Source organism: Plecotus auritus, assembly GCF_963455305.1.
Source record: "Plecotus auritus genome assembly, chromosome: 8".
NCBI classification, from domain to species: Eukaryota; Metazoa; Chordata; class Mammalia; order Chiroptera; family Vespertilionidae; genus Plecotus; species Plecotus auritus.
In genome coordinates, this window is record NC_137782.1 from 27092075 (window position 1) to 27119135 (window position 27061).

The 27061-nt window shown below is 51.7% G+C and overlaps 1 protein-coding gene across 1 annotated transcript in view; it reads right to left on the bottom strand.

The window, feature by feature from the left end:
* CDH22 (cadherin 22) overlaps nt 1–27061 on the bottom strand; it is a 123178-nt gene that overhangs the window by 66597 nt on the left and 29520 nt on the right. The window contains exon 2 of the mRNA XM_080684548.1: nt 2671–3318. Coding sequence (XP_080540674.1) covers nt 2671–2925 — 255 coding nt within the window. The 5' untranslated portion in view covers nt 2926–3318. The remainder of the gene's footprint in view (nt 1–2670; nt 3319–27061) is intronic.

The window sequence follows — 27061 nt, forward strand, 5'->3', positions numbered from 1 at the left end:
GATGGATGCAGCGGCGAGTCAGCGGTTTCTCTGATCTTTTCAGGATGTGGGCGGCTGGGCTGGGGAGGCCTTCTCAGAGCCCCAGCTGCTGGGCAGACAACAGGGCGGGGGTGCCTGAGACCACCACCACTGACATTTAGGCAGATGTCTCAGACTCCTCCCCTTTCCTTCTGGGGTTTCCTGGAGCCCTTCTCCCAGGCCTGGAGGTTTCAAGAGAGGTTTGGAGAATCTAGCTGGGACTGGCCTCCAACACACAACAAATCCTGACCAAGCCACTTGGCCCCTCTATGACTCTGCCCTCTCTGAACCTCCGTTTCCTTGCCTACATAGGGAACAATGACGTCTATCTTGCAGTTCAAGAGGGTTTTTTTTTGTTTTTTTTTTAAATATATTTTATTGATTTTTTACAGAGAGGAAGGGAGAGGGAAAGAGAGCTAGAAACATCAATGAGAGAGAAGCATCGATCAGCTGCCTCTTGCACACCTCCTACTGGGGATGTGCCCACAACCAAGGTACATGCCCTTGACTGGAATCGAACCTGGGACCTTTCAGTCCACAGGCCAACGCTCTATCTACTGAGCCAAACCAGTTAGGGCTGCAGTTCAAGAGTTAAGTGCTTCATATAGAAAAGATAAAAAAACAATAGACAAACAACCAGGCTGCAGGCAAAACACTTCATGTACTCAGTTTTCTTCTTTAATCCTCTCAACAACCCTAGGAAGCTGAGCTCTTTTAGCCCCACTCTTACAGATGAAGAGACGGAGGTCTAGGGAGGTGAAGTGACTTGTTTAAGGTAACGTGGTTCATGGATTAGCAGAGCCAGGCCTCGGCGTCAGGTGTGTCTGCTCCAAAGCCTGTATTCTTGGCCGCCTCACCATCAGCGATTGTCTAGCTGGCACCGGTTCCGCTTTCCCCATCCCTTCACCCCATTCTACCAGACCCACCATTTCACTGCCCTGGTTCTGCCACTCGTTGGCTTGAGCAAAGACATGAACCTCTCGGAGCTCTATCTGTCAAATCCTCATTTGCTGAGTTGCGCGGATCAACTCCAACCACATGTATGGAGGGGGAAAGCAGCCAAGGACCAGGGATGACTGTCAAGAGGAGAGAAGATCTGGGTTTCCTGCCAGGCAAATTGAAAGATTACTATCAAGGCTTTCCTCCCGTCCTTGTCTAGGGTCCTGAGCCCTGAGCCCCGAACTGAGCGGCCTGGTCAGGCTCCCAATTCTCAGACCCATGTCTCAACACACAGGAAACTCCAAAGTTGGTCTCCCCCCATCTCTGCTGACCAAAACTTCCTGGAAAGCTGACTGGCCTTAGCAGAGGCCAGAGAACTCTCCCTGGGTACCACTCTGCTTTTCATGCCCTACAAGCACCCTCCACCTCAACACCTCAGCTACTGACAAGTCTGCAAACTTAGAGGACTAATAAGCTGGGCTCCTTCAGGACTCCAAGCCTTTGCAGGTTATGGCATCTTTCCCAGCAGGCTGATGAACTCCTACCTGCACATCAAAACCCAGCTCAGGTGCTTTCTCCTCTATAAAGCCAGCCAACCGATACTATTTATTGAATGCCTACTCGGTGCCAGGTGCTGCCCTGTGAAGTTTTTTATGCACCAGGCTGTCTCTGCCACTCAAGGGAGCCCACAAATGGCAGAGGCTGGATCTTACTTGCCTCTGCCTCTCCCGCATAAGTATGAGAGGCTTAGGCATTGAATGGGTGAACAAAGACCTCAGCTCCTTATACTCCTTGGGCACAGATCTTCAGCCACATTAACCATCAGAGTTTGAGAAAATAGCTTTCATTCATTCATTCATTCATTCATTCATTCAACAGTTTGTGAGCAATGTCTGCATTAAGCACTGGGGATTTAATGGGGAGCAAAACAAACACAATCCAAGAGGAGAGACACACATTAAATGCATAATCAAACAAACACATGCATAATGAAGTGTTAGGAGGGAAAGATACCTCACGTGGGAGGGCACAGACCAGGGAGGGATGGTCACCTACAGGGACCTCTCCTTGCCTGGTGTGGGAGGGGCGGCCTCTCTGAGGAAGTGGCCATTGGGCAGAGAGCTGAGTGTGAGTACACAGTGATCAGTAGGAGCAGCAGGTGGTGCAGTTCAGGGGAGGCATCCTAGGAAGTGGCGGGGGGGGGGGGGGGGGGAGGGGGGGTGTAGGTGTGTCAGGAATGCTTGGGGCACCAGGGCCCTGGGCTGACTCTCAGAGAGGGGAGCCAATCTTTGTAGGCAGTAGGGTGGAATTTGGGTTTGTCCCCAAGTGCATGGGAAGCTCTTGAAGAATTTTAAGCAGAGTGGGGAGAGTATGTGTGGGATGTTCAGATTGGCAAATGTGTTTCTACATCTAGATACATCTAGCTCCAAGATGGACTGGGCTCACCTACTAGCACTCTGTGCTCCAAGACTCCAAGGAAGAGGGACTAGAGAAGGGCGTGGGGCAGGGAAGAAAAGGAGAGTGCGGGACCCTGGTGTCTGCCTCCTCCCCCCCCCCCCCCCCCCCCGCTTCCACTCCCCCTTCCCACGTAACCCCGCCCCCCGCACCCCACTAAGGCAGTTGAGACCAGGCACTCAGGGGGTAGGGGAACTGGGGTGTTGGGGTGTTTCCAGGGTCCTGGGCCCGGGACAGCGGTGCAGGGTCCCACTTTACCTTGCCCACATAGAGGGGCTCCGTGCCCGTGTACTCCTCCACCACGAAGAACTGGTTCCAAACCCAGCCGCGCTTCACGCGGCCAGTGCCCAGCGCACCTTCCTGCGGAGCCCCAGGCGGTGCTGGCGCTGGCGTGCCCGCTGCCCACAGGCGTCCCAGCAGCGGTGGCGGCGGCGGCAGCAGGAGCAGCAACAGCAGCAGCGCGGGCGGCAGCGCAGCTCCCGCCAGCGCCCGACCATCGGGACGCGGCCTCATGCTTGGCCTGCGCGGGGACCCAGGAGCATGGACGACCAGAGGCACGCAGCTTGGGTGGCACCACCAAGCGGGGCCACATCACATGGTGGCCTCAGCGAGGCCTCCGGGGTGCCGCCCCGCAACGGGGCACCCGGACTGGCCGGCACCCCTGAACGCCGCCCAGCAGCGGGGGGCGCCCGGCTGGAGGGGGAGGGGGCGCGGCCGCACCCTGGGCATGGACGGTCCCCAGGGTCCCGCCCGCGCCCCCCTGGAGCCTCCGAGGCGGGGTCACCAGCCAGTGCCTCCGCAGCTCCCGAGTCCGGTGTGCGCCATGCTCCTTGCGCAGAGGAGTGCTGGCTGGGGCCCACAGATCCGAGGATCCTTAGAGGACTAGGGGCCGTCCCGTCCAGGAGCCTATAAGAGAAATGAGACCATCAGAGGAGGCTCTATGTGAGGGCAGGGCAGGTTGAGCCTACATTTTGTCTGTAGGTATTAATTACACGCCTACTGTGTGCCTGGCACTGTGCAGGGGGGACAAACACTGCACAACAGAGACCCATATGGGCCCTGCCTTCTTGGGACCACAGTGAGGTAGTCCTGCCTCCTCTCCCACCCCAGCCCCAATCCTTCCTTTCAGCTCCCATCGAACACCTCTCCCCTCCCCTCCCTCTCCCAGATCCCACCCCCACCCCTTCCCCCAGCCTCCTGGCCAGCTCCTTCTCACGGGTTCCCCACCAGCCCCATGCCCACAGGAGCAGGGACCTTATGAGCTGCTTCCCCTGCCTCTGGCCGAGCCTCTCCAGCCCAGCCCACCCGCTAAGACCCTCACCCCCGAGAAGGAGCAGGCCCTTCTAGAAGGGATCCTTAGGGGCTCGCGGACCAGGCTCCTGGGTGCACAGAGTCCAGCTCACAGCCTTCCACCCACCTCTGTGCCCTCCCACGGCAGGCAGCACGGAGACGTCATTCCTTCCGAAACGGAGCCCAGGGAGGCCCTCGGATCTCATGTGAGTCCCTCCGCACACCTCCTCAGGGGCGAGGCACCCGAGTCCCGCAGGGCCTTGTTGGAGGCACCTCATGCGACTTTGGGGGTCACAGCCCCTCTGAACTTGCCTTTGGTGTCTCCACATTCTCCCAGAAACCCTTTCCCAGAGCCTCAGACACGCCCGCTCCCCTCTCTCCTGGACCAGCGCAGGCCCCAGATCAATCCATCTCTCTCCTCTCCTCCCTCCATCAGATCCTGCTCTCGGCAAGCAAGGATCTGAGGGACTAACTCCTACTCAAGCAATAATGATGAATAATAGCTTCATGTGGGTGTTTACAGGGGACAGCAACGCTGCTTTAACGGAGGAATTTCAGGCACCGAGAAGAGTGGAGGTGAGGGGCTCAATTCCCCTCCTCCTCTCCCCACGCTAGCTCAGCTCAGTTCAACAACTCAGTTCCTTTGAGTTTTGACTCTGTGGCCGATTTGGGCAGGATGCTAGGACAGAGATACAGAAGCTCGGTTTAGTGGGATGGGAGACAAGACCCCCAATAACAACCTAAACGCCAGGTGGCGAGTGATCAGGGCTATCAAAGGGGGTGCAACCTGAGACTTACAGGGCTCAGGGAAGAGAGTGGGCACAGGTGTCTGGAAGGGACAGGTGGGTGGGAGGGAATCAGGGCTGCCTCTTGAGGAAGGGGCACCTGAGTAGGTGGAAAGAAAGGCACGGGCATCCAGCAAAGAAGTGTGCAGCAGTTTGGCCAGTTTGAGGAGTTCCGTTGGGCATATGAGGTGTGCAGCTGGGCAGAGGATGTGGGAGGAACTGACCTGGCCCCAGCCAGGTCCTCCCTGGACAAAGGAAGTGCTGTAATTTGGGGGGCAGAAGAAACTCAGGTCACCTCCTTGGACTGGATGCCACAGTGGGCAATTCTCTTGCCTATTTTAATTCACTAACTCATGTGAGTCAGAGCTGAAAGTTGGTGTCTTGTACCCATTTTGTGGGTGTGTGACTACTCAGTGCTCTTTCCCAGTAGTGGCTCCAGAATTTCTTTATGGAAGGGGTTTTGAGGTAGGGAGTCATCTGTTGGAAGTCAAGGGGTTAAACCTGCATTTCAGGGAAATGACAATGAGAAAACACCAACAGTCCAGTCCGTGGGGATGAGGGGAGGAGTTCTGAGCAGCCTGTTCCCTCCTTCCCTTCAGGCCCCTGAACTAATGGAGGTCAGGACCACCTGCGACCCTGCTGTGAGCATCCCCATCACCCCTGTTCCCCCCCCTCCGCTCCCCTTGCCAACTCTGAGGGGCCTGGGCGAAATGACAGAACCAAGGCATATTGGCAGACCCTCCCCCACCTTGGTGGCCCCTGTCAGAGTCCTGGGGCTATGCTGGGGCCTCCAGGGATCCGGCTCTGATTCTCCACATTATGGCCTGGGATGGTCATAATGAGGCTGGAGTTATGGGTGAGGAGGAGGCACTGCTCCCAGGCCTTCATTTCCTGGAGCTTATGACTTCCCTGCGTGCAGCGGGAACTGTTCCCCTGACTCTGTCAGGCAGTTCCAGGGCTCATCACAGCCCTGCAGGGATGCAGAGGGGAGGGGCTGATGGGAAGGGGGTTGCAGGGTGGAGTGGGGCGGTGGTGGGCCAGGAGGTGGAAACCAGAGGAAACCTCCCAGTGTTTGCAGGCACCCATTGTTGTTCTCTCTTCTTCCCTCTCTTCTTTTTTCTTTGTGGCACCTTTTACAAGGGGGGGGGGGGGAAGTACGTACCACACTAAGATTCAATCATTCATTCATTCATCAAACATTATCATATTCTACAATTGGGGAGACAGAAATACATTTCATTCATTTATTCAACTTTAAAAATAATTTCTCTGTGAAAGACAGCAAGATGCAATCAGCTTTATATCAGGAGAGAGATGCATTTCTTTTGTTATTCATTTACTCTTTCTACAAATATTTCCCAGCACCTCCCTGATGCCAGCCACTGTGCTGGGCACTGGGGACAAAGCAATAAACACAATAAAGTCCTGGCCCTCAGGGAGCTGGTTTTCTGGTAATGAAGGAAAGAAATCTACAACATAATTTCAGGGAGTAATAAGTGTTAAGAAGGAACATAAAGCAGGAAAAAGGGAGAAGAATGATGAAAGGGCTGGGGTGGGTGTGTTGTTACAGGACATCAGGGAGGGCCTCTCAGAGGAGGTGACATTTAGCAGATCCGAAAGGATGAGGAGGAGCTGAGCACAAAATAGTTCCACACACAGGGGGAACAGCCTGGGTAAAGATCCAGAGGCTGGAGCAAGCTGAGGAATAGCAAGGAGGCCCCTGTAGCTGGTATAGAGCATGGGAGTGGCTGAAGATGAGGCAGGAGAGAGGGGTCTGGGGAAGATCAGGCAGGACCTGGAGGAGGGAAGGCGGTTTCCATTTTTTTGTGAGTGTTTAGAGAAGCCCTTTGAGGAATTTTGTACAGTCAAAACCACAGGAGACTGAAACGGTACATAGCCAAATGGGGATTTCATGATGTGGAAGCACAGGAAGGATTTGGACATATGGAATTTGGGGTGCTGGGGAGGAGAGGGAGCACTCTGCAGAAGGGCTGCCTGGGGCAAAGGCTTGCGGTCAAATCCCACTTCAGAAAGGGGCAAAGTCCAAGAGTGTTGTCCAAGGTTGCATGGCATACTTGGTGATGAAGCAAAACTTCAAACCCAGGACTTGGATTCCCCATGGCATAGGGAAGCTTTGGGGAATGGGAAAAGATGCCCTCCAGAGGGAATGCAGCCTGGTGCCAGGGGACACGCTTGGCAGGATAAAGGGGCTGCATCTCAGCCCCACCTGCCCCCTTGGCCAGGCGGCCCTGCACAGGGAACATCCTGCACTGTGGTCTGAGGGCGGGGCCCTCACAGCCCCATCTCTCCTTCCCACACAGGCTTTCCTGCCGCAGCCCACCAGGTCCTCCCTCGGGCGTGTTGGCCAGGTTCCCTGGCCCTTTGCCAACTCTTCGCCGCTCTGCACAGCTCTGCCGCAGACACTTCGGCCTCCTCTCTCCTTCCCTTCCTCCCTTTCCTGCTCCAGCTGCTTTTCCTGAGTGGGTGTCAATGACAGGACCCAGTCTTGACGTTCAGTTCAGGGTCGTTCAGGGGACGCAGCTATGGAGCCTGCGGCTGCTTTTGGCTCTGCTGGGTCTCACCAGGAGATCTGGGCATGTTGGTGGCCTTCTCTGGGCCGCAGGTCTCAACTGACCACATAGTTGTTTAATCCCAAATGGGATTACAAACCGAGTCCCAGCCCAAACCAGTAAATGTTGGTTTTGCCCTGCCCACTTTGCAGCCTCACCTCCTATAATCCATGTGCCCTCAGGTCCATGTATCTGCATGTGGTTCCTATGTGCATGCTGGCGTGTGCCTGGAATCACAGATGTCAGCATGTGTGTGTATGTGTATGTGCATGTGTGTGTGCCTGGTGCTCATTCACTCATTCCACAGATATTTGTGAGTTTCCCCTCTGTGCTGTTCTAGGCACAGTGGAAAGAAACAGGAAGAGTCCTTGACCTTGCAAGTCTAGAGGGGGACACAAACAACAAACAAATAAATGAATAACATGTCAGTAGATGCTAAGAGCTATGGAGAAAAACAAAGGAGGGCAAGGGGCATAGGAAATGCTGACATGGGGGGATTTTCTTTCGCAATCATCTATTGTAAGTGATGATTTATATAAGGTGGTCAGGGAAGGCATCATGGTTAAGATGACATTTGAGCAGAGATCTGGAGGGAGGGAAGAAGGGAGCTATGCACATTCCCGGCTGAGGGAACCGCAAGTGCAAAGGCCCCAGGGTCAGCACATGCTTGGCGTGCAGGAGGAACGGCTAGGGCACAGGGCTGCGGAAGTGGAGTGAGTGCAGGGGGCAGCAGATGAGGTTAGAGAGATGGAGGTGGTCAGAGCCTGCAGGGTCTCCTTTGGGTTTTTCTGCAAGTGACATGGGACCCCTAAGCGGGTTTGAGCAAAGGAGTGACATGATCTGATTTCTGTTGTAAAAGATCACTCTGGCTGGCTACTGTGTTCAAAACAGAAGAAGGCTGGAGCTGGATGGGGGTTAGGGAGTTATTTCAATAATTCAGGTGAGAAGCAATGGTGGCTTGGTCCAAGTGGGATCAGTGCAGGTGCTGAGAAGTGAGGCTGAACCGAAGTGTATGTTAATGGGTCAGAAGTGATCATGCCTGCAGCCTGAGCAACGGGAATGACAGGGTTTCCTTTTGCCCAGTGGAAGACAACAGCGGGCAGAGCGGATCTGAGGAGACCAGGGACTCGTTTGGTCATGTTACAATCAAGTTTTGGACATGCCACATTCAAATGCCGGTTAGAGATCCACTGGAGATGCCAAGCAGGCCACAAAGCCGACTGTCAGGAGCTCAAGGGCGAGGTCCTGGCTGCAGATATGAATCTGGGGATTTGGATGGTATTTGGAGCTGAGACTGGCTGAGCTCACCAAGGAGTGAGCGTAGATGAAGAAGAGGCCCAGCACCTTAGCTTATAGACATCGGGGAGGTGAGGAGGAAAGAGGGAAGGAAACTGAAAATGACAGGAGAGGCGGGGGCGGGGAGGGAGCAGAGAGGAGCTGTCCTGGATGCCAGCAGCGGACAGGGCTGGAAGGACGTCACCAGCTGTGTTGAGTGCTCTGTGAGGTGGGAGACTGGGTGTCCAGCTTTGCCTGTGACGGTTCTACTTTGCATCTGTTGTCTGGCAAAACTATTAAGAGTGTCCCACCCCCTTTTAGTCCCAGCTTGGATGATAAATTATACGGTCACCCTCCCGAGACATTAAGTCAGATGCGGACTCTGAACTGGCCATCGCATTAGCAACACAGAGGTCGTCAGTGGCCTTGATGAAAGCTATTTTGGTGGAGTGGTGGGTGTGCCATTTTGACTGCAGTGCGATCAAGAGAGACTGGGAGGAAAGTGGTGGAGACCTGTGTGTGGGTGGGTGCCAGGCCCTCTAGGGATTTGTCAAGGTTTGTTTTGCCTGCTTCCCTGGCTACCACCCCTACCCAGCAGGGAGGGCCAGGACCGAGGCGCAGGACATGCATTGGTGTCCAAGGAATGCTACCAGCTGCATTGGATGAGTGAGTAAGACACCACCTTGGAACCCCTTCCTCCACCTCCTCATCGCTCCTGCCTTGGGGCTGTGACAGGGCTGCCACCATCCTCCAAGGACCACTGGACCCTGAGCCCCCAAGCAGAACAGGTGAGGCTCTGCTGTGCTGCTGCCTGAAGCTACGAGTTTTGCTAGTGGATCTGAGAAGAAGGGCTCGGCTCCAGTCCCCACCTGGGCTGTGCTCACCTGCCCCTCAGCTCCCACACAGCCCGAGGGAGAATTCCCTACAGCGTCAGCCTTCAGGAAGTCCTCGATTACCTGCTGTGCTCTGGGTCCCACGGAAGCTCTTGTTGCTCTGGTGGGTACACACAAAGTCAGGGACAATATGGGAAATATAACAGCTCGGTACAGCACGGACACCAACCACCGTGGCTGCAGAAGCAGGTTTGAGAGGCCCCTTGCTGAGCCAGTGATTACCCCTTTGGGTGCTGGAACCTGGGGATGACCAAGGGTCCTGGTGGCAGGGCATCGGGTGACCAGGGTTGGATGGACTTCAGGCAATTGGGGAGACGGCTACTTAGCAGCTAGTGATGTCACATTTCCATATGCATGGCAGCAGCGCCACGTGTAAGTGCTGCTCACCAGCCCGGAAGCAGGCCAGATGTGATCCCTGCTCTCAAGGTGCTCACAGCCTAGGGTAGAGACATGCATTCATTCCACAAACGCTTACAGGGCATCCACTCTGGGCCAGACAAGGAGGTAGATACTCTGGGGGTGATAGAGATGTAAAGACATAATTCCTCCCTCCAGGAGCTCACCATCCAGCAGGGGTGGGGAACCCTTTTTCTGCCAAGGGCCATTTGGATATTTATACATCAGTTGTGGGCCATACAAAATCATCAACTTAAAAATTAGCCTGCTATATTTGGTCTAACATTTAATTAACTAACCCCTAATGCCTTGGCAGTGCCAGACCAAATGATTTCTTGGGACGTTCCCCAAACCTGATAGAGAGTGGCAACATTCATTTGGGATTTACTACACACCTGGTATGTGCCATTTACCCATTTACCTATTCAATTAACGTTTGTTGAGCTCCTACTGTGTGCCAAACCCTGTGCTGGGCTGTGGGCAGGTTTGGTGTTCTAATAAGCCGAGGTTGCTGCCCTATTCTTAACAGGCCTGTGGCAAAGTCACCAGATTCTAATGAGAAAAATCTCTGAAGTAACCCATTTACCCAGTGGATCAACATCTAGTGAAGACCTACTGTGTGCCAGGCCCTGAAATTAAATGCACATGCCCACAGACGAACAGGAGAAACTAATATATAAAAACAAACAAACCAAACTAAAGTATGAAAACATGGGAAGTATAGGAAAACCATGAACAAAGACTCAGAGGAGCTCGTGTCTAGCTGGGTAACCATGGCGGGCTGCCTGGAAGAGGGGCACAGGAGGTGATTCTTAAAAGGTGAGGAGGATTGGACATGGGAGATGAGGTAGGGAATTACATGAGGAAACAGAGCATGAGCAGAGGAAACCTCAAGGCATGAACAGGAGCACTGAATAGTGCAGCCTGACTTCCGTGGTGTGTAAAAGAGAGTGATGGGAAACATAAAAGATTGGCAAACAGCCAATTCATCACCCATCCTTCTTTCTCCTTTCAGTTCATTCTACCTCAGCTTAGTCATGTGCTCAGCCCCTCCCTTGTAAACAATGATTAATCTAAACCAATAAGAGCCATTCACCTCTCCTCACCAGTGATTGGATTAGAAAGTATCATGTGACAGTTCTGGCCAATCTACCTAATAAAAGAGCAACATGCTAATTGACCGTACCTTCACGATGCTCACCAGCCAATCAGGAGTGAGTATGCAAATTAACCCAACAAAGATGGCAGTTTAATTTGCATACACAGGCTCTGAGCACGGGGTGGGACACTTGTGTCATCGCCATGGCAACGACGCAGGCATTCCGCACCACCCCAGCTGCTCCGGGCCTCTGGGCAGCGTGGGAAGGCAGAAAGGCGGCTCTGGGATGTAGCTGAAAGGCTGCTCCGGCCAGAGCGAAGGCGGTGCCCGCAGCCCGGAGAACGAAGACTCATTCTTGCACGAATCTTCATTCGTGCATTGAGCCACTAGTCTACAATAATAAAAGCGTAATATGCAAATCAACCGAATGGCTGAACAGCGGAACGACCATCTGGATGACCACGCTATGACACCCACTGGCATCAGGCCAGCCAAGGAGGGTGCAATGTGATTGGTTGGGGGCCCCACCATCGCCCCATGATCGCCCTGCAGAGGGAGGCCCAGACCCCTGGCTGGCAGGGCAATCAATTGGGGGGGGGGCTCCACGATCACCCCAAAGAGGACCAGGCTACCTTGCGGTGGCATTGTGGTGGGTGGGCAGGGCCTCTCTCTGAGGGGGCAATCCATCATGGAGCCCTGGCCGGGTGGGTGGGGCTTACCTCTTTAGGGCAATCGATTGCAGGGTTCCCGGACTGCGAGAGGGCGCAGGCTAGGCTGAGGGACTGCCCCCGCCCCCAGTGCATGAATTTCGTGCACCGGGCCTCTAGTGAAATATAAAGGGATAATTGTTGGGAAGCTTCTGGGAAAGTTTTCTACTTTTTAAAAAGAGATGTCTTGAGAAGAAACATTTTTTTTTTTTCATGTGTGAGGAGGTGACAGTTGGAGCTACAGCAGCCATTTGGGGACAATGAAGGGAGCCATTCCAAGAGGCCAAAGGAACCTACCAAGAAAAGATGGACCATCTGTGTCCTTGATGACGCTATTGGACAACTGAAATGACCCAGTCTGGGCCTTGAAGATTCAGTCCCAGGCCCCACTTCCTACAGACTCTTCCTCTCTTTCCTCTGAACGGCCTCAGACCTGGCTGGGTCTTCCTCTGGGGCCCCTGTCATCTGTGATGAGAAGCTTGTAGAGGACAAAGACCATACCTCTTCCTTCTTCCCTCTCTCCCCACTCCTTCCTGCACAGACCTGGCAGAGCCGCGCGCAGAGCTGGGGCCTGTGAGGGACTCAGGACAGTCTTGCCTCAGACAGATTTGGGGAGCTGCTTGGGCAACATGTCTTCCCTGTCACCGAGAAGCTGCCAACCTTGCCGATTTGCTGTGGCCCCGCCCATGCTCTGGGCAACACCGCCACTGCCCACACTGTGTCCTTCCAGAGTCTGGGCTGGATAGCCAGCATGTCCTTTCTTGATTTCTCGGTGCCTTGGTACCACTGCTGCCAAGGCTGTATGACTGCCAGCTCAGTGGCTCCAGGCCCTCCTTTGTCATTTGGCTGTCTCCCTGGGGACAAAGGAAGGGCTTCTCATCCTAGCCATTTCACATTAGTTTCCCAGCCTCTCTCTCTGCCAAGACCAAGAAGAGGGGTTGGACACAGGAACCCCCAGGCAGGAGAGACTTTATGGTAGAGCTGGAGCGTCTCATCCCTGCCTCCTGCAAACGTCCTGATAATCTTCCTAGCTGTATCTCTGGGGCAGAATTTAACATTCAGGGGACCTAAGACCATGGGATGGGGTCCAAAGTCAGACCAGGGTTTGAGTCCAAGTTCCGCTGTTTGACTGTATGTGTGATCTTGGTAATTGGCTCCATTTCTCTGAGCCTCAGTTTTCTCACCTGAAAAAACGGGGATAATAGTGCTCACCTCCTAGGGCCAATGTGAGAACTAAAGGAGATGATGCGTGTGAGGGAGTCTTCAGAGTTTGGCAATAAATGTTAGCTGCTGGAATGATAATGATTCTTGGTATTATTATTATTTCTGGTCACAAATATTACTGGATACTATGTGCGAAGTATTTTGACCAGGTGAAAGGGGCTCACAGATATTTGTCTACTCAGTCATGCATTTATCCAGTCATGTGTTTATCTAACATGAGTGCACCTCATCCCAGCAGAGTGAAGACTTATACAGGGCTTACCCTGTGGTTGCCTCCTGCTCTGGTGCTGAACTGGTGCCTGGCGGGGAGGGTGATGCAGGAAGAGGCAGTTCATTCATTTGTTCATTCATTTGTTCATTCACTCCCTCCCTGTACACTAGTTTGGCACGTACATGTCATGTCTCCATGCTCACCTGGCTCCCAGGTCTGCCAGTGGGAGCCGGGCCTGGCAGTCTGGCTCCTGTCTGCCCCATCTGAGCCCCAAGGGCACTGTGCCCGCTGGATCCTGAGCCCAGAGCTCACTGTGCTTGGCTGCTGCCTTCTCCCTGGGGGAAAATGCTTTCTCCCTCCAGGCCAGAATGGACCCGTGTGGGATCTGTTGAAGTTTGGAGGGATGCTGGGCAGAGACACCTGTCTCTGCTCTCCTCTCATTGCCCTGCCCCCAGTCACTGCCTGGGCGTGCCTCAACATGCACAAGCACATGTGCGCCTGAGCATGTATGCATTTGCATCACATTGCACTGTATCCCAGTACCTAGAACAACTCCCTGCACATAGTAGGTGCTCAGTAAGTGTAGAGTATCTGCTTGGGGCCTTGTTCCATATGGGCTTTACATCTCTGAGTGTGTTGTGTGTGGGGTCAGGATATATCTGCCAAAGCTTATGAGCTTGGTAGCTGAACCACTATCCAGGGAGACAAAGGTGGGAGGTCGGGGGAGAGGGGATGTGCAGACTGGGGCCATACACACCCATATACACGGTTATCCCACCTCAAAGGCTGGTCCAAGGCTCCCAGTCTTGCCCCAAATATGCTGAGCTTGCTGCCAGGTGTGCCTTCACGAAGCCCAGCTTGATCTGTAATGTTCTGTTTAAAATCTTCCCGGCTCCCTTTCAGCTTCAAGATAGAGTCCATATTTGGACCTGGCCTTCCTTAGTTACCATTCAGAGCAGCACAGGGTTTTTCACGCTCAATGACTCCACATACAGTCCTTTGAGTGGGTACTGTTATTTGCCCTCATTTTCCAGATGAGGAAACTGAGGCACAAAGAGTTCATATGACTTGCCCAAGGTCACACGAGTTGTATGTTGTGGAGCCAGGATTTGAATCCAAAGCCTGTGCTTTTAGGCACTACCCACACGGCTGCTCAAGGCCCTGCAACATGTGGGCCTGCCCACTGTGCTTTTTGTCACCCCATCTTTTCAGGTACCCATCTCTCTGGGCAGATGGGACACAAACTGTTTACTACTTTCATGCCTCTGGGCCTCTGCTCCTGCTGTTCCCTCTGCCATGAATGTCCTTCTCTCTTGTTGCCCCACTTCCAACCCTGACCCTCCTCTCAGGGCCTAGGCCAACTGCCCTCTCCTCCATTAGTCTCTCTGCCTCCTCCCCGTGACCCCAGTGAGCTCACTCACGAGCCATGGCTCAGAACCATGCTCTCCCTGGACTTGGTCTCAGCACCCAGCATGGAGGTGCTGGCTGTGAGCACCTCCATGCTCCTCTCTGCCTGCAGCTCACACGTCCATGCCGTGCTCAGAGTGGGTGCTACTGAATGTGTGAGTAATGGACAAAAAGATGGATGGAAGGACGGATGGATGGAGCACAGGTGATGGAGTTGCCTGGTTACTGCAACTGTAATGTCTTTCTTTGGTATCACTTCCTCCTGCTTGTTCCATTTATTGACTCATCATATATTTATTGAGCACCTACTGTATGCTGGCACTGTGCTAGAGGCTAAGGATGTAGCAGTCCCTGCCCCCAAGGCCTTCCATTCTATGTGTGTGTGTGTGTGTGTGTGTGTGTGTGCGTGCATGCGCGCGTGCACACACACACACACATACACACGCAAGAGGGGGATACATTTATTAGTCCAATAACATCACAATTAAATGTACAATTACCAATTGGCCAAGTTCCACAAAGAGAAAGTACCAGGGACCACAGACTTAATAGGAGACACACCTCACTAGGGAGGGATGGGTGTGGTCAGTGAGGGGCAATTTCCTGAGAAAGAGTTTTGGAACTGAAACCAAAAGGATGAGAGACACAGGTAATGAATGTGCAAAGCCACACTCAAGGGACTGAAAGTCGAGGGCCAGAGCTCAGAGTGTGAGGGGGAGCGGCTGTTCCAAAGAGGCTTACAGATTTAGATTTTGGCTTGAGAACTGCAGGAAGGCATTGAGGGGTTTTTAGCAAAGGAGAGGTGATCAGATTTGTGTTTTAAGGAGATCACTGCGCTTGCCACTTAAAGAACAGACGCCACTCGCAGGACTGGAAGCAGGGGCCAGTGAGGAGGTGGTGGCAGTGTCTGGGAGAGAGAAAGTGATGGTGGCTCAGATCAGGAAGGCCGCCGTGGGAAGGAGAAAAGATGACAGGTTTGATATATTTAGGAAGCAAAATGGACAGGACTTGGCGATGAATCAGATGTAGGGAATGAGGGGGAGTAACATCGAGAACGGCGCCCTTGTTTGGGTGTTGGTCTTAGCTGACATGGACTGATCACCTGCTCAGAGCCAGGCACTGTTCGAGCACTCTCTGTGCATTGCCTTGCTTACACCTCACAATTATAGCCCCATAAGGTACTGTTTATCACCCCATCACAACTCCATTTCACTTGAATAAGAATGCTGGGGCAATGGGACCCAGTGGGGTTTGTCCCGAGCTTTGTTCCTTTGGGGAACAGCCTTGGCAGATCAAAGGAACAGAGAAGGAGGAAAGGGAGGCAAATTGCGTATACTGAGCTGACTGTGTGTCAGTGAGATAGGTAACATTTATAGAGCCTTTGCCGTGTGCCAGGCATGGTGCCATCCAATTAGCTCATAATAAGAGGTAACACTTAGTTCCATGCAGGGCGCTTTATATCAAAGGTCTGACTGAGTTCTCACAACAGCTCTTTTTCACATTTCTGTTACAGAAGAAGGGACAGTGGCTCAAAGAGGTTGCAGGACTTGCCCAAGGTCACACAGCTAGTTGACGGTGGCTCTGACATTCACACAGGCTGGGGCAGGAGGAGGGCAATGAGGATAAGCAAAGAGGTGCTTAGTGGCTGCTGGAAGGAACGGCCTGCACTTGGCTCTGAGCATGAACCATGTCCCTCCTGCAACACCTCTTGACACTGCTCCTGGGCCTGACCTCCCACACAAGTTATGAACACACACGTATGCATGTGCGCGTGCGCGCACACACACACACGCGCACACACACACACACACACATCCTTTGGCTGCCACTGCTCACCTGCCCAGAGGTGGCCCACTGGAATCCTGCACCCCAGGTGCCCCCAGCCTGTACCTGTCTCCCTGCCCTGCCCCCGCCCTGCCCGCCTGCTGGTGCCGCAGGCAGAGCCCGCTGTACATCATGTTGACAGTAGAAATTACATCCCGAGCTGCTGTTTTACACCGCGCCCTGTCAGAACTCACCGCAGCCCAGTGATCAGGACAAATTGAATACCATCCTGGCCGTGTCAATATTTATTCCATTTTACAAACGTGGCCGAATGGGGTGCAGGGCCCGCTGTGTTGCCAGCCAAGCAGAGCCCCAGGAGGCCCTTCTCCCTCTCACGGCTCCCTCCCCTCACCCACCTCCTCTTTCTGGACTTTTTTTTTTTTTTGTAATCAGTTAGAATTGTAAAATTCAACATTCATAATGTAAAGTGCATAAATCATAAATGCAGAGTTTAACAAATAATTACAAGATGAACCCCATGAATCCACCCTTTGATCAAAACACTGAAAATCAGTTCCTCTTCAGAGGTGGCCCACTACGTCCCTTCTTGACCATAACCCACTGCTTCCCTCCATCCTGGCTTTGATGCTACCCATTGTCTGGCCTTTCTTTATAGTTTACCACCTAATTATGCATTCCTAAAGTCTTAATACAGTCGTGCTTGTGTTAGAGCTTGATATAGCTAGAACCATATTGCATACATTCTGTTGCATCTTGTTTGCATTATGCTTTTGAGATTCGGATTTGTTCTTGCACGCATTCCTTTTCACTGCTGTGTTGTATTCCATTGCATGACTATGCCACAATTTATGTATCTATTGTATCCGTTCTCCTTTTTCCTCTTCTTTCTCCATCTCCTGCTTTTCCTTCTAGTCAGTTTCTTCCTTTCCTTCCATCTTCTTCTCCCCTGTTCTGACTCCTTGGTTGTCTGTCTCCCATTGTTCTGTCTGCTGCATCTGCTCACATCACACACACACACACACACACACACACACACACACACACACACACACACACTCAATTCCAGCTCTTGGATGCCCCCCTGGGTCTCTTCCTCCCTGACCCAGCTCCTGAAATACATAGCTCCTGCCAGAGAGAGGGTCCCCCAGACTTGAGTGTATTAAAGCTTATCTGTGCAGAGGATCCCTGGGGACAGAGACTGGGGGTTGTCAGCAGAGCCCTTTGCCCCTAGCAACCTTGGGGAGAAGGCCTCACCCCTCACCGCAGGGGGTAAAACACATTCCAGTGGCCCTGCAGCCATCCGTTAGATGCACAAATGAGTGGGGAGGGGAAACGGGAACTTGGGCTGGACAAGAGCCAAGCCCCACCCTCAGCCCTGCTCACTCAACATCTCGTGGAGTACCCATCTTGAGCATCAGGTCTCACCCAGGCCCCAGCAGAGAACACCAGCAGGCTGGTGGGGGTCCTAAGAGGGTGGGGCCCTCCAAAGAGTCATTAGAGAACCTGCGTGGATACCCCAGGAGCATGTGTGACACATTTCACTTGTCTCCCTTAGTCCCTTCTCTTGGAGCTGTGTTGATGATGCTCATATTCAGGGTAGTTAATTTTTATTGCAACCTGAGCAGATGACATTAGGGATCTGTCCCTTTGCAGTACAGGAGAAAGCTCTCTAGGCTGGAGGGCAAGGAGACAGGTTGAAGCTTGGCTCTGATCCAGCCATGCTGGGTGACCTTGGGCCAGACCCCTCCCTCACTGGGCTTCTGTACAATGGGAGGTCAAACTGTGGTTCCTGCTTGTCAGAGGACCAGGGTCATGCTGGCAGCATTGCAAGGGGGACTTGTTCAAAACGCATGTCCCCAGGTCCCCGGAGCATCCGATTCAGTAGCAATAATACTAATAGGCTCATTTATATAGGTGCTTCTTTGCGTCAAGACTCATGCATCTGATGAGCTCAAAGTAAGAGGCTGTGCTTGTTAACCATAGCACTAAGCACTTTACAGGAGTTACCTTGTTCCGTCTGCGTCACGTCTGTTTTATTATTCTTATTTTACAGATGAAGGAACGGGGGCACAGAGAGGTACAGTAACTCACCAAGGTGACCACCAGGAAGTGGGAGTCCAGGACTCGAACGAGGAAAGTCTGGCTCCGGAACCTGCCCCGAGTCTGGAAGAGCTCCTTCGCAGACTCCCATGCAGCCGGGGAGCCCCTAGACTAGGAGGTCAGGAAGTTGTAAAACGGAGATCAAGCATTGGGCACCTGCTATGCGTGATACGTCTTCATAGTGATTCATCAAGGGGTATGTGAAGTGCTCCTTCCACACACAGCCAGTGAGAGGTCTTATTGTCATTATTTTAGGCAACCCTCACACCATCCTCCTGAGATGGGCTTGTCTGGTAGTCTCTCCAGTGACTGACGAAAAACAGAGACCCGAGACCACGTGGCTGGGATCCAACTCCAAAGCTGTGAGCTTTCACCCCAGCACACTGCCTTCATTACCTACTCTGCCCTGCACCTTGTCATACATGGTGAATCACACCCCTCCCCAACCCTCTGGGCCTTGGTCTTCCCATCTGTAAAATGGAGGAGCTGGACTAGTGGGCTGGAGTCTGGCATCCCTGCTTCTGCCCCTAATATCATGGGCTCCTTCTCTGGGCCTCAGTCTCCCCATCAGAGAAGAAGGCTTTGTGACCCTAACCCAGCATGATACACAAAGGCTGCTTTAAAACAAGCCTCCTGCCCTAGCTGGTTTGGCTCAGTGGATAGAGCATCGGCTGCGGATGGAAGGGTCCCAGGTTCAATTCCAGTCAAGGTCATGTACCTCAGTTGCAGGTTCAATCCCTGGCCCTGGTCAGGCACGTGTGGGAGGAACCAATCGACGTGTCTCTCTCACATTGATGTTTCTCTCTGTATGTGTCTCCCTCTCCTTTCCACTCTCTCTAAAAAATAATAATAATAAAATAAAAATCAATGGGAAAATATCCTCCAGTGAGGATTAACAACAACAGTTTCCTGGTGATGGAAGGCCTTCCATCTGGCTTCCTGGAAAAGGTTCCTGGACAGAGACCTGTCTCCCAGAGGTTCACTGAGAAGCGTCTGGGCCACACCATGGAAGGGGCTAGGGAGGCAGGGCTGTGCAGAGGGAGAAGCTGAGCTGTGAGGCCTCAGCTGGTCCCAGGGGGCGCTCTGCAGCTTCCAGGCCCCACATTTGAGGCAAGGGGCCCAGCCTTTGAATCCTGCAGCTTCCAGACCCCTCCCCAACCAGGTTACCCTCACCCCATCCAGGGGGCGTGCCCTGCGGGAGACAGCTCACTCTGGCTGAGTGCAATCCCTGAGAAGGGGTCGGCTGAGGGCTGTCAGCGGCCACTGTCACAGCCGTCTTGGGCGGGCAGCATGCTCCGCTACATAAAATCTGCTGGAAAAATCAGGGCCTGACCTTGGCCCTGGAGACAACAGCAGACAAGCCGAGGCCTGAGCCCTGGGCTTAGCCAGCCAGGCCCTGGCCCCTGCTCTGAGCCCTGTGCCCCTGGCTGCCACCTGCTGTGATCACAGCCGATCAGCTCGGGGATCTCACTGAAAGCCTGGCTGCCACCGCCTGCCTCGCAGCTCATCTCCCACGGTTCCCTGAGGTCCAGGCGATTATGCCACTGAAAATTCTGCTTTCATGTTGTCAACCTCGCAGTAAATTACAGACCCCGGGAAGGCGTGGGCCTCCTCCTTAAATAAGATTCAATTCCACTTAGCTGCCCCACTTCCCGCCCCTCAGACGGGTTCGCTCCCTCCCGCCACCCAGGCTCAGGATTTATGGCCTCTCCTTTCAGGCTGGTAACCATGGCAAGCTCCTTAGGGAGGCTTTGGGCTGGAGCCTCGTGAGCCCCAGACTCCAGTGTGTCCATTTCCTCCTAGGATGGGAGAGAGGAGAGGCTAAGACAGAGGGAGGGGTTTCCGGAGGCCAAGGCAGAGAGGTAATAGTAACCCCAGCAATAACAAGCATGTCAATGCTGTCACATCTATTCCTCACACTCAACATGAAGCAGACACTGTCATCAGCCCCATGTTGTAGATGGGCAAACTGGGGCCAAGGTTAACCACCAAGGTCACACACGGAGGAAGCAGCTAATTTCAGGGCTGGAGCACTTAAGTCCCATTTAAGCCACTGCCTCTTCCTCCAACCACTGCTTTTGGAGGGTTTTAGAGTCTCTTAGAGGGTTTCAGACCCCCTAAGGCCTTGGCCCACCCATCTGATGTCTGAATTCTCTCTTGGGCCTCAACCTCTGCTTGCATTCCTCCAGTGATGGGGAGATCACTGCCTCTGCAGAGGGGCCCATTATCTCTCTGATGATTGGACAGAATCTGTGAATAATTGGTCAAGCCCTGTCATCCCTTAGAAGCGTTGTTTTGTCATTTAAGGTCCTCCATGATGCAGCTGCTAACTCCCTTCTACAAACTGACCTTTTGAGGTTCATCGACACTATAGGCTGTGGGGGTCTCCTTCCTGCTCAGTGCCCAGCTCTGCCCTGGGTCTTTTCCCTCTTTTCTTTTCTTTCTTTCCTTCTTCCTCTTTTTTATTGTTGACAGTATTACAGATGTCTCCCATTTTCTCCCTTTTTGTCCCCCTCCATCCAACCCCCGCCCCACCCCAGGCCTTCCCTATACTGTGGTCTGTGTCCATGGGTTGTGCATATATACATATACGTTCTTTGGTTAATCTCTTCCTGTCCCCCCACCCGAGGTCAGTTATTCTGTCCCATGCATCCATACCTCTAGACCTATTTTGTTTGTCAGTTTATTTTGTTCATTAGATTCCACATATAAGTGAGATCATGTCTTTCTCTGACTGGCTTATTTCCCTTAGCATAATACCCTCCATGCTGTCTCAAAGGACAAGAGCTCCTTCTTTTTTACAGCCCCATAGTATTCCATTGTGTAGTGTACCACAGCTTTTTTATCCACTCATCTACCAATGGGCACTTGGGCTGTTTCCAGATCTTAGTTATCATTAATTACACTGCAATGAACATAGGGGTGCATATATTATTTCTAACTGGTGTTTCTGATTTCTCAGGCTATATTCCCAGAAGTGGGATCACTGGTTCAAACGGCAGTCCCATTTTTAATTTTTTGAAGAACCTCCACACTGTTTTCCACAGTGGCTGTACCAATCTGCATTCCCACCAGCAGAGCACTAGGGTTCCCTTTTCTCCACATCCTTGCCATTGGGTTCTTTCTTATATCATTGCTCACCACCTTACTATTTCCCACCCCCAGTCATTCCTGTCCCTGAATATCAGAGCTGGAAATCTACTACTTGCCTCATTTTCTGATGGAGACAGGCTCAGAGAGGGGATGAATTTTCCTAGTGAACAGGGGAGCTGATAATGGACCCAAATCTTCTGCCAAGTAAATTAATACATAGTAATAAAATAGCTAACATCTATTGAATGCTTGATACCACCATTCTGAGCATCTCACATATATAGTGCACTTAATTTACGAGCAACCCCAAATGAGGCAGGTCTTAGTTCTATTAACATTCTGTGGAGGAGATACAGTACAGAGAGGTCAGGTGCCTTGCCCAATGTCACACAGGCAATCCGGATAGAATCAAGTGCTGTAACTGGTGAGGCTTGATTATTATCATCCACAGCCATGCTCCTAACTCGGTGCTCCCCCTGCTCCATGCTGCCCCCCTCCAGCCCATGTGTCTTGTTTAGATGTGCAACATACCAGGGAGACATGAGGGTGGCCAGGGAAACTGCCTGTCACTTGTGTTCTTGGGTCTGGGGCCAGAGGTCAGCACTTGCCTTGCCTCAAGCCTGCCCACCAGGAGTTATCACTACCCACTTCTTCTGCAGCTTCCCATCCACATCCCCAAGGGGCCTCCAGCTTGGTCACTTCTTCCTCCTGGATTGCAATCCTGAACCTCTAGAATCTAGAGTCAGGGCCAGGATCTGATGCATATCTATACCCCAGAGCCTAACCCAGGGACCAACACATAGTAGGTGCTCAATAAAGGCTTGATTTTATCTCAGGGAATCAGTAGGGCTTCCTGCAGCAGGTGACACTTGAACTGCTCCTGGAAGAGTGAGTAGGGGCTCACCACATACAGCGAAGGGGGAAGGGAATGCCAGGTTGAGGGAACTGCTTGAGCTGAGTTTTGGAGGAAGATATACTCAGTGTGCAGGTGGATGCAGTGAGGGGGTAAGGGAGAAGGGGAAGTGGGTAGAAAGGACGGTGTGGCCATGTTGAGCACCTTGGGTAGGAGCTAGGTCTTACTTGGAGGTGGGAACACTCACTGTGACCTAGTTTTGCTGGAATAGATGGGAGAATGGAGAGAGAGAATATTCCTCATGGGTCTTACAACCCTAGGTCAGAACAGCTGGGCTGCAGACTACAAACTCGTTTGGCCAAATTGTCTCCCAAGATGGAGCAGGGCCCCGTCTGGGTGACAGATAGGCAGCAACTGCTGGCAGGCCTTTATTCTCTCTCCTGACAAGCAATGGAGCTGGCAGGTAGGGCATCTTCTTCCCTAATCTCCCGCCTCAGGCTGGAACAAGAAGGCAAGCACCTTGTGCAAACCGTAATCCCCTCCTTCCTGAATTTAAAGCTATAGCTTCTAGTCTGGGATCCCTCCATCCCTTATCCAGGGGACACTGCGAATATTGAGGAAAATGGCGTTCACATACCGGCTGTACTGCAGGGGCTGCACAGGGGTGGGGAGACTGCAATCTGCATCCGTCTCTACGGAGAAGGCATGGGAGAGCGTGGGCTTGGGAGTGGGACCTGGACTGGACTCCCGACTCTCCTGCTACCAGCTGTGTGACCTTGGTCAAGGCACTTCCCCTCTTTGAGCCTCAGTGTTCTCGTCCATAAGATGTGGAAAATAAATCTTCCCAGGCTTGTGAGGCTCGGGTAGATGACGAATGTGAAAGTAATCCTCTGGATAGAATCAAGTGCTGTAACCAGGTGAGGCTGGATTATTATGATCCACAAGTGAGAGTGGATCAGAGCTGTGAGAATGAAAGATAATAACAGCAGCTGCTGTTTGTAGAGCTTTTACCACCTGTGATTATCACCCTGGGCTGAGCCCATTATCAGCATCCATTCATCAAATCCCTACCTCAACGCTTGAAGCACGCACTATTATCCCCATTTTATAGATGAGGAAACACATCTGTGTCCGGCCTCCATTCTCGCCCCTTGCAACAGAGAACATGTCCCTCCTCTTGTCTGAGGACAGTCCCCTATCTGCCTGTGCTCAAGAGCCCGCAGACACCTTCTGGCATCTGAGATAACTCACACTATAGATTGTTCCTTCTCCTGCGTGAACTTCACCTCTCTCTAATGGGCTCCTGACAGCTCCCAGCCCCTTCCCTGAACAGCAGAACTTCTCTGAAGACTGAACTTCTACTCGCCCCCACTCTCTCCTCAACCCACTGCCACCTGGCTTTCATCCCCAACACGGCATCAAGATGGCTCACAGAGGTCACCGATGACTGCCATCTTGCTACACTCAATGGATGTTCTCCACTCTTCCTTTTCCTCAACCTCTCAGCAGCATTTGAATCACAAAACTAGACAACTGGTTTTTTTCCTACTGCTGTAATAATGCCTTCTGTAGCTCTTTTGTAGGCTCATCCTCCCCTATCCCACCTACAAACTCCTCAATCTTTTCCTGGGCAATCTCAGCCATGCCAATGGCTTCAATGACTATCAATACTATGATAACTCCCAAACTTAGTCTCAACCTCCCTTCTGAAGCTCAGGTGTTATCCCCTCAACACCCCCACTGAGATGCCGCTGGGAAACCTCCAACCCAACATATTCAAAGTCAAATGTATGCTCTTCTTCCTCAAAACTTGCCTTTTCTCTAGGGTGCCCATCTCAGTGACCATATCTGCCAGATGGTCCAACCAGAGGCTGGAAGTCATGCTTGACAGCTCTCAACCCTGCACCCCACAATGGACAACCTATTAAGTCTAATTCACTTTAATTCTTAAATAACTCCCTATGTTGACTACTCTGGATCATGTCTATCACTACCCGAATTCAAACCAGGGATTTAGGATGACTCAGATTTTTGGCTTGACACTGGATGGTGTGACACCATTATGGAGTGAATTAGGGGAGGAAAGGTTGGGGGAGGAAACAAGAATACCTTTTCAGGTATGTTATGTTTAAGACATTCACGAGACATGAAAGCAGAGATGTGTAGCAGGCAGTTTGTGGAAAGCGGCTACAGCGTTCGGACAGGTTCAAGCCTGGGATTAATGAGAGGGCACGATCCTCTCGTGGCAAAGCCACGTGCAAGTCCCAGCACAATTATAGCCAAAGGCTGTGGTTGTAAGCTTGACCTTATGGTCCAAACCTGTGGCCCCATGTGGCTGAGTGATATGGGCTGCGGGAGGTGCAGCAAGGAAACAAAGCTTGATCAGGTGCATGTAATTGAGCAGATTCGAAACCTGCGAGAACATTGTAAACATCTTGACAATGCCCTTACTTAGCCTTGTGGAATCCTGCTATAAAATAAAGACTCGGCTTGCAGGCCATGGTGCTGTCTCTCCATCAAAGAGGTAGTGTCCCACCTAGCTCCAGCTTTGTCATCTTGTCTGTCTTTTCTCCATCCTTCACCGCCCCCTCTCAGGTTCACCCATGGCTGTGACGGCTCAGCACAGCAGTTGGATGGCATAGTCTGGAATTCCAAGGAGAGGGGATATAAATCTGAGGTTCATCAGCTTGTAGGTGATATTTAATGCTGAGGAAATGAATGAGATCACCTGGGGAGAGATAGAGGGCAGGCCCAGAAGTGATCCTTGGGGCACTCCAACGTCAAGATGAAATAGAGGATGAGAAGGAAGCAGAAAGACTGAGAGGAAACTGCCAGAGAGGTTGGAGGCCATCCAAGAGACTGCAGTGTCATGGAAACCAAGAGCGGAACTAGAGGTCAACATGTTATAAGCTTCTGAGGGGCAAGTAAACTAAAGACGGAGAAGTGACTCCGCAGGGCAATGCAGGGGTTCTTAGTGGCCTTGATACAAGGCCTATGAAGCCCCATGAAGCAAGGGATGTCATTTGTTTGCTTACAATATACCTCTAGTGCTTAGCTCATTGTTTTTTGGAATGTCCAGTTATCTCTGACTGTGTGTTGGCCATTGTTCCTGGATTATTTATTTATTTAGGAAGAATTGCAAGCCCAGGATGAAGGTATTTTCTCCTAACAAGGATTTGCACTTGGCTGTGGGGTTATTGTTTTGGACAAAATGTAAACAAAATTCAAGGTTGAAGATGAAAAAAGAAATTCAAGGCTTGAGGTTTACTGACATACTCAAGTAGTGTGGATGAGGCTGCCAATCCATGATTCAAGTTATCTTTTGTTCACCCTTACCCTAAGGGTGAAGTCCTCTGGAGTCCCAACTTATTTCATTGATGGTCTCCTACTTGATTGCATACCATTTGCAGGCCATGGACTTCGATTCCCTTTTTGCTGTGAGATCATCAAAAACAAATTCAAAATCTCCAAGTTCAGCAAACGCCCTCAGGACAAAAGCAGATTCCATGTTCTGTAACTTCTCTGGGTTTCTGTTTTCCCTTCAGTTTTGACCTAATAATTCCTGGTAATTCCTTACAAACAGCCTACTTGTCAGCTCTTTGATGCTTTAATAAGATGCTTTTTCTATTTTATCCAGCAGTCTTAGCTCTTTTCAGCTGAAGTGTTGGTCCAAAAAACATAGCCTCCTATTTCTAAGCATAGAAATTGCTAATCCCCAGGGTTTAGCAAATGTATGGCTCAATGACTATTTGTGGATTGAATGAATGAAGTGAACCCAGGTCTCCAACATCCCTGCTCTTCCTAATCCATTGGACATCAGATTCCCAGGCCAAGATTCTAACAAAGCACTGTGGTCAGAGTCCAGTGAGCTGTGCAGAGAGGCTGAGCTGTGAGCTCAGAAGACAGAAAGAGTCCTGTGAGGTGGGGAGGGACAATGGCCAGAGGTAGTGGAAAGGACTAGAGTGAGCACAAAGATGGACTTGCATCTTAGCGGAAGAGCCATTGGGTTGGAAAGGGAGGACTCAGAAGAAGTCACATTGTAAGTAATCGCCTGAAGTGAAGTCTGGAATGTATGAAGAATCTAAGAGCGAAGAGTGGGCAGAGAAGCAAGGACTAGTCATGGAAAAGTTTTGAAAGCCAAGGGAGGCCCTTGGGCCCTCTGTGAATGCCGAGGCAGAACCCAGACAGGGGCAGTTCCCAAGGAGGGGGGAGGAGAAACTGCTTTTGTTGAAATGCACACATGGTAATTGCTAAGAAGAGTATTTCCCCTGGTTTAAAAGGCTTTCTCCTCTGCATTTTCCTGGGTCCCAGTTTCAAAGGAATTTTAATTGCAAAGAAAATTTTGTCATCTCCCTGAGGGGAGAGGGCTCAGTAGCTTCGAACAGTCATGCTTGATGCTGATTCTTCTCCAAACTGGGGATTTTCACGCTTCGGCTGCGTGGAAGTTGTCTGGGGGTTGGGTGGTGCGGAGGGCGGGGTGGGGGAGAGACAGGCCTTCTGAGCCTTCGGGAGCTGGGAAGGCTGGGTTTGCAGGTGGGGGTTCCTTGGCCTGGGTTCCCCATGAGGGTCTTTGGTGCCAACCTGGTGACAATCCTAACTCCTTTCTCTTCGAACCCAATGGGTTTATTTAATTAATTATGTTAATTAAACAACTGGTTTCTCAGCTTCCATTCCTGCTCCACTGTAGACTATTCTCCACATGGCAGCCCATTTGGAAAACAGTTTGGTAGTTTCTTTAAAAGTGAAACATAAATTTACCATATGACCCAGCAATTCCACTCCTAGGTATCTCCCCAAGAGAAATGAAAACATATGTCCACACAACGGAATACTATTAAGCAATAAAAAGGAACACACTGCTGATATATGCTATAATATGAACACATTTCAAAAACCATTATACTCAATGAAAAAAGCTAGATGAAAAAAAGCACATATTATATGACTTGTTTATGTAAAAT